The 7,931-nt window shown below is 45.0% G+C and overlaps 1 protein-coding gene across 1 annotated transcript; it reads left to right on the top strand.

The window, feature by feature from the left end:
* Positions 1-3,704: 3,704 nt before the first annotated feature.
* LOC4346490 (probable 2-oxoglutarate-dependent dioxygenase At3g50210) lies at positions 3,705-7,527 on the top strand. Its single transcript, NM_001422704.1, has 12 exons — positions 3,705-4,184; positions 4,426-4,541; positions 4,668-4,786; positions 4,907-4,970; positions 5,054-5,121; positions 5,616-5,674; positions 5,784-5,943; positions 6,064-6,083; positions 6,270-6,316; positions 6,881-6,961; positions 7,044-7,133; positions 7,233-7,527. The coding sequence occupies exons 1-12, from the start codon at positions 3,830-3,832 to the stop codon at positions 7,359-7,361; spliced, it is 1,308 nt and encodes a 435-aa protein (NP_001409633.1). The 5' UTR covers positions 3,705-3,829; the 3' UTR covers positions 7,362-7,527.
* Positions 7,528-7,931: the final 404 nt, after the last annotated feature.

Genomic DNA, 7,931 nt, shown 5'->3' with positions numbered 1-7,931 from the left:
CCGCTCGCTTTCCGTTCGCCACCGCCGTACCGCTCTCCCTACACGCCGCTGCCTACTACCGCCTCCGGCCGCGCGCCACCACCGCTAAAGCCGCCGCCGCGCCGTGAAACCGTTGCCGTCGCGCTCGCCAGTGTCGCCCGCACCTCGGTCACCACTCGGTTGCCATCCGCCGCCGCCGGAACCCGATTCCCTCGCATCGCCGGTGAGGACCCCTTCCCTCCCCCTCCTTTCCTTTCCCTTCCAGCAAGCGCCGAGCCACGCCGCCGTTCCGGCCGTGCGCCGTCGCCTTCGCGCCGGCCGCCGCCGCCTCGCCGTCCGCCGGTCGTCTTCGGAGGCCGTGTGCCGCCGCCGCCGCCCTGCCATGGTCGGTCGGCTTGAGCCGTGCCGAGCCACCATCCACTCCCCCTCCCGCCTTGTGCCGCTGCCCGGTGGGCCTCACAGACTGGTGGACCACCCCTCCCCTTGAGCCACCAGCCGGCGCCCCCTCCCTCTCCCCTTGTGCCGCTGACAAGCGGGGCCCGCATGTCGGCGCCGCCCCCCCCCTTTGATGACGTCAGCTCTGGGTATTATTGCGCAATAAATTAATTAAGGATTTTTTCTTTGTTAGTAAAAACATAGTTTACCTTCTAAAATTCATAAGTAATTCATCCGAGCTCCGTTTAAGTCCATTCAAGTCTCAGTAAATTCATAAAAATGCAAAGAATCCATTAAAAATGGTTTTGTTCCCTGTTTCAGTAGTCTTATAGTATGTTTTGCTTGTGTGCTTTGTTTGTCGTGTAGATTTCGGCCGTTTCGTCGATCCGCAGTTTCTCGAAGACGTTGCTGAGGTCTCATTAGTGCGAGAGCAAGGCATGTCATGCATTATATTTGATCATATTGTACCCTATTTACAAATATCCCGCATTTCTATTAAATGTTGCATTCTTTTTCAATGTTATGTGGGATGGGTCCTATTACTCAGCCATATATTGTTTACCATATGCCATTGATAACTGGGGTATCAAAATGATTAGATGTTGGTTTAGGAAATGCTTAGCCATGCTTAGTTCAACTAGTACACAAAAGGGGATCACATTATTACATAGACTCTGACTATGAGCATAGTTTTGGTTTGGTGCCACCGCAATGGTGTTAGTTAATTAAAATACACCGAATGGTGGGTTGTGGGTGCATGGTTTTGCTGGTCGCACCCATGGCAATTAAGGACCGGTTCACGGGAAACCCTGGGAGACTTACCGTGCTTACCACAAGCAGGAGTGGGTAACTGCTTGATCTGAAGTATAGCTCGACCCTTTCCTAGGCACCAGTGGCGAGGGTGGGCGTGATGGAGTTGGGTCGGCCGGGGTGTCCGGTTGTCCAACTGCCGGATTCACCGCGGCGCAAGAGGGGACCGCCCACTGCCTTTTGAGGGGTGGGGGTGAAACCTTAGCGTGGTGTGGATGGTTAGGGGAGGGTTATGCGGAGGGTCTTGTCACGATTTCCCCCTTTGCAGTATCATGGTGATACTTCGGGGCATGGCGACATGTGTGGAATCGTGTCTTCTGGGTACAGTTGTACACCTCTGGCCAGAGTAAAACTATTCGAATAGCCGTGCCCACAGTTATGGGCGATCAACCAGATTCACCGTGATTAGTCTCACCCTAGTTTAGCTTAATGAACTGGTGTAGTTCAGGTGGTTGGTTGGGCCTGTTGCAACGTGGTGTAGCGTTGGACAGTGATTGGTTAATATTGATTAATTACTACAGCTGTTTTACTGCTTTCAACTACTGCTTTTAAATGCTAGCTTTATGCAAAAGAACCCCTAGCCTGCTTTGGTTATATCCTGCATCATACCACCTCTTCCGGTATGACTTGCTGAGTACAGTGGGTAGTACTCAGTCTTGCTCTCTTTTCCCCCACACCAGAGTTGAAGTTCTTCTCAGTTGGAGCCGTCTCAGAGAGGTTGGTTTCGTCGCTGCCGTCAAGGTTTGCCTGTGGAGTGGAGTCACCCCGCTACTGAAGTCAAGCTTCTCGGTTTAGCTCGCTTTTATCTTTTCCGCTGCATTTGTAATCTTTTCTATTTTTGTAAGACGTGGATTTGTATGTCAACAGTTGTCGTTTGTGTACCCTGGCTGGTCCTGGACAGGGATTTAATGCACATTCAGCTTAGAAATTCTGGTTCGTGAATTTCTGGGCGTGATAAAATAATACAAACAGGCTATAAGACTACTGAAACAGAGAACAAAACCATTTTTAATGGATTCTTTGCATTTTTCTTGATTTACTGAGACTTGAATGGGCTTAAACGGAGCTCGGATGAATTTTCTATGAATTTTAGAAGATTCACTGCGTTTTTACTATAAACAAAAAAAATCCTTAATTGATTTATTGCGCAATAATTAAACCCTGGAGAGAGAGAGGGTGGCACGGGCCCGGCTCAAGCCGGCTCGGCGGCCATGGCGCGCGGCGGCGCGGTTTGACGCAGCGGCGGCACAAGGCGGCGACCGGCGGCGGAGAGCGGCGGCGACACGGCAGTGCGGGCAACGCTAGCGGCGGAAAATGAGCGGCTAGGCAGCGGCGCGGCGGCTAAGTGGCGCGGGAGAGAGAGAGAGAGGAAGGTGAGGAGTTCCTCACCGGTGACGATCAATGATGGTGAGCGGCGGGATGATGATGGCGATGAGTGGCCGAGCTTCGGGATCACCTAAGGAACACAATGGGAAAGATTAGAGAGGGAGAGAGAGATCATAGAGGACGGGGACGCCGGCCGAAGGCGGCGGCCATGGCGAAGCTCACCGGCGTGCGGTGCGAACGGGGCTCCAGCGGTGGAGGGGCTGACGGCGTGGCCCTCGGGCTCGCGAATCCGATGGCGGCGATGGCGCGGCTCAGCGCAGCGGCTAGTGGCGACCGAAGCTACGGCGGCGGCGGCGGAGAGGAGGGCGACTGTGCTAGGGCGAAGGAGGGCACGGGGGAGCTCGGCGAAATGGGGAAAAAGAGAGAGGGAGGGGCGGTGGTGCTTAAATAGGGGAAGAGGGGGCTCGGGGAGGCTGGGAGTGGGCTGATTTCACCGGAGTAGTGGGGAGGTGGAGAGAGGGAGCGGGGCGCGGGGAAGGCGGCGACGCCGGCGGCGTGGCCCGGGAGGTGCGGGAGAGGCAGGAGCAGCGATTTCGGGCACGGGCGGCGCCAGCCAGAGGTTGGGGACGGGCCCACCTGTCGGTGACCCGAGGGGAGGAGGGGCTCGGGCGGCCGGCTGATGGGCCTTGGACTTCGGCCGGCCCAACTGGTAGGGGGAGGGGGAAAGAGAATGGGCCAGCGGCCCATTAGGAAAAAGGAGGGGAAAAAGAAAAAGAAAAAGAAAAAGGAGAAATGAATTTTCAGGGATTAAATAATTGCTCGTGCTCATTTTTATTTGGTTAAAATTATTTCTAAAGCTCTGAAAATTCCACTAAAAATCCTGTTAGCGTATTTTGACACGTAGAACTCAAGAAAAATTTCACATGTCATTTCCGATTATTATTTGCATTTATTAAATTAAGGTTTCTCTCTTGCCACTTCACAAATAATTTCTCGAGACTATTTATTAATTAATTTAGACTTGGGAGAAGAACTTCGGGGTGTGACACTTGCTCCCTCCATCCCACGCCATGGCTTCGTTGCCGGCGAGCAGCCGGAAGGGAAGAAGAACCAAGGGTATTTTTGTGTGAGATGTCATTGTTTTCTTTTTTGACGTAAACATAGTGGCATTGTGGCGATGGCAATGGCAAAATCTCGGATTTCTCGCCGTATGGTATGGTACGGCAGACAGAGTACATGAAAAGTGGTTTTGCTTTGCTTGGTCGTCTCCAAATTGACCATGGCAATCCAATCCTATTCTTACTCGGGTCGGGGGTCAGAGCGCACCGCATATCGCATCATTTTTTTCGGGCAATCCAATCGTATAGGTTTCCACTACATACTTTCCCATTTTTTTCTTACACTTTGGTTCTATAAAACGCCGCACATGACGTCGAAAGTCACCCCGCTATCGCAGCAATCCAAAATCCCCAACCCAACCCAACCCAACCCAACCGCACTATCACGCCACTCTTCGCCCGCCCGCCCGCCGCCGGAATCGCCATCGCCCGACCGCCGCCGCGTTCGTGTCCCCACAGGCGGCTTCTCTCCCTGCATCACCATGGGTTCTGACTTCAAGGCAATCCCCTTGATCGGTAAGATTCAGATTCAGATTCTGGAATCCTGCGTGGGATTCTTTTTTTTCTTTTACCTGCTTTGCCACCACCAGTTGCAGTTAGTTCAATTAACCACAGATTACGACTGCTTGTCTGCAAAGGATACTAGATACAGCTTTTGTAGAATTTTGTGTAAAGATACTTGGTGGGATGAGATGATATATGCTTGTACTTTGAAATCTCCATTTGAAGAATTCCTCTATCTTTGTTCATTTGTCAGACATTAGTCCCCTTGTCGGAAAGATTGATGATCCGAGCATGGTCAATGACGAGGATTTGCTGCAAGTTGTGCAAATGTTGGACGATGCCTGCAGGGAGGCTGGATTCTTTTATGTGGTAAAATTTACTTATTTACTTACTAGCCTACTTCAGACTTTTTAGCATCAGTTTACTACAATGGGTACAGCAGACTAGCTACACAATATCAATCCTAATCAAATGGTGTCTGTATGTTACTAACAGAAAGGCCATGGGATTGCTGACTCGCTAATGAAGCAAGTTAGGGATGTGACACAGAAGTTCTTTCAGCTTCCTTATGAGGAAAAACTCAAGATTAAAATGACACCTCAGAGTGGATACAGGTGTGATATAAAATGACAGCTTCAACCTGTTTTTAAGTTTCCAACATTTTTCCTTGTTCCACATTGGATCCTTCTAATCCTCCTTCCTGTATAACATAACTTTGTTGTCTTTACTGTCAGAGGGTACCAAAGAGTTGGTGAAAATATTACCAAGGGTAAACCTGACATGCATGAAGCAATTGATGTAAGTTTAATTTTCTCTTTATTATTTTTTTATCATCCATTAATTTGTTCCTGAGTTAATCCCTGGAAGAAAAAACATCACAGTGCTACACGCCTATTGAACCTGGTAAATATGGAGACCTTGCTAAACCAATGGTAGGATCTAATTTGTGGTATGTATCCAACTCTCCATCTCTGTTTTTTTCCTACAGCACTGTATTATTTGACATATGCGAGACAGATATTATGTACTTGACTTTGATATAAAACAATACCCCAGTTTTGATCTATTGCATATTTTAATAATACTCACAATATAAATAATTTAGCTTATAGCACACCTCTATTTGGAAGAATGTGAGGGAATAAAATTTATATTTACAATATTTTATCTAGTACCAACATGTATTATGTTACAATATGGGTAGAATTATGAATTATAGTAAAGAAAATAGAAGTTATGGCTACAATTGTACTTGCATACTTCAATGTATTTTTGTTACTAGAAGCATATTAAATAGTTGGTACTAGGTACCACAGAATTATTGCTTGTTGAATTACTTCAGCTATTACTGAAGAAGTTCTGAACTTTGGTAGACTGCCTTTGAGTATTTTAGGTCAGAGATCTATCAAAATTCAAATAACCGGTTCATTTATTTTTATGCAGGCCCAAATATCCATCAAATTTTGATGTACTGCTGGAAAACTATATCAGCCTTCTAAGAGGTTAACTTCTATACTTAGTTTAAATCTTTATTTGTGCATGTATGCTATTGATCCATTTATTATTTGTTACTTATGAGTGACAGCATTTGTTATGAAAATTTACTTGTAGATCTTTCAAGAAAGATCATGCGAGGTATAGCCTTGGCGTTGGGTGCGCCAGTTGATGCTTTTGAAGGTACAACCGCAGGAGATCCTTTTTGGGTTTGCAGGCTGATCGGTTATCCTGTATCAACTGATATTCCAGAAGAGCAGCGCACTGATACTGGGTGGTGAGCAAATTGTATCTACGTTTTTATTTGGTAATATATCCTGCAAATCGTGTGTATTGAGTGTAGAGTCATCTGACACTGCTTTTCTTTTACATGGCATCCATTCTACGATCAATTCAGTGGAGCTCACACAGACTATGGTTAGTACATATCTTTCAAAAGTTCTGTTGGAATTGAACTCATATGTGGAAATACGCATATATGTTTCTTTGATTGATGTATTGTGGAAAGTTTGTTTTTTCTTTATTTGTGTTTTAATCCTAAAAAATCAGTAGAGGTTATATCAAAACCATGGGGATCATATTTATCATTTGTTAAATTTGTAGGTCTTCTGACATTGGTTAATCAGGATGATGACATATGCGCCCTTGAGGTACTTATTTCTTCACCATCTAATACATATCTTATAGGAATAAGTCATGTCTTTGCCCTCGAACTCTACTCAGATTCCAATTTTCAATGTGGATTTAAAAAACTGGTTGTTTATCACCAGAAATCTGGACAAATATCATTGGTTACCCTATTCAGAGATTGTTTTAATTGAGATATTTTATGGCCACACTGTTTGTTTGCTTGGTGGCCTTTTCTCCTTGCAATTTCTTATCGCCAAAGTTATTTCCATGTTATCTCTGTCTAGTAATAAAGAAGAGGGGACGTAGAATGGATAGAAGATAAGAACTTGATTTCAGATTGTTTTATTTTTCATTAGAGTGCAGTGCATCTGAGCTGGGCATCTTTGTACAGAATTTGACTCATATAACCTAACAAGAGATACTTCTCTACTTTTCTAACATTCTACGCATCTTCTAAGATGCATTAGTAATTAGGAGTATGCAATTAGCATCTTACAGTTTCTTCCCACTGTCCATATTTAGCCTGAAACAGGGTGAAGCAAACAATTTTGATCCGTTTGTAATATCTGGTGAATATGTTTCAGGTCAGAAACCAATCAGGTGAATGGATATATGCCAAACCAATCCCAGGAACCTTCGTCTGCAACATCGGTGACATGCTGAAGGTTCTTTTCTTCCTTTGCAGTTTCACTGATATCTTTATGGTCATCAAACATGAGACGCTTATCAATTGTCTTCTTTGGTTAGGTTTGGTCAAACGGAATATATCAGCCAACACTTCATCGAGTTGTTAACAACTCCCCTCGCTACCGTGTATCTGTTGCATTCTTCTATGAGGTATGTCTTGCTTAATCTCTAGTCTCAATCCTACACATAGTTTATGTGAAGTTGATTTCTCATGTTCTTTCTTTTCTTTCTGAATTTTGAATGCTACAGTCAAACTTCGATGCTGCCGTAGAGCCTGTTGAGTTCTGCCGGGAGAGAACAGGTGGTGTTGCCAAGTATGAAAAGGTTGTGTACGGAGAACACTTGGTTCAGAAAGTCTTGACAAACTTCGTCATGTAAAATTTGTGGAAAAGAACATGCATTGTACTCCAATGTCTGATCGCAACATTCGTCACTAAAATAAAATCATTTGTAAATTTGTCATAGCACAGTAGAACAGTCATATTGAAGAATGGAATGCATCCTTAATTGAAATCACAAGCGATGTGAATAATCTTTTCGTGCATGGCATAGATGTGTAGATCATGGAATGATTGCAGTTACTTCTTGTTACATGTCCCAGCACAGGAGGAAGATGAGTAGCAAAAACTAAATCAGAAAGAAAAAATCTAAAATCAAGTTTTCCTAATAGACGCACACTTATGAAAAAACTCACGAGCAAACTACCGAACACGGACGTAGCGGGCTTAAACATAAGCGTGACCAAGGCACTACCTTTTCTGTCTTATATACTCCCTCCGTTGAGTTTCATTTAAAAATTTAATACAAATATGAAAGTATATAATTACTAGAAAAATGCCCGTGCGTTGCAACGGGTGAAAATAATCTATCTATTAAACTATAAAGATAGCTTAAAAATGACACGATATTTGCTTTGACCACATTGAAATTGTTACATTAATTAATAGA

The sequence above is a fragment of the Oryza sativa genome, chromosome 9, assembly GCF_034140825.1.
Source record: "Oryza sativa Japonica Group chromosome 9, ASM3414082v1".
Taxonomy (NCBI): Eukaryota; Viridiplantae; Streptophyta; class Magnoliopsida; order Poales; family Poaceae; genus Oryza; species Oryza sativa.
The sequence above is the reverse complement of the archived record's forward strand: the minus strand, read 5'-3'. Positions and strand labels throughout refer to the sequence as shown.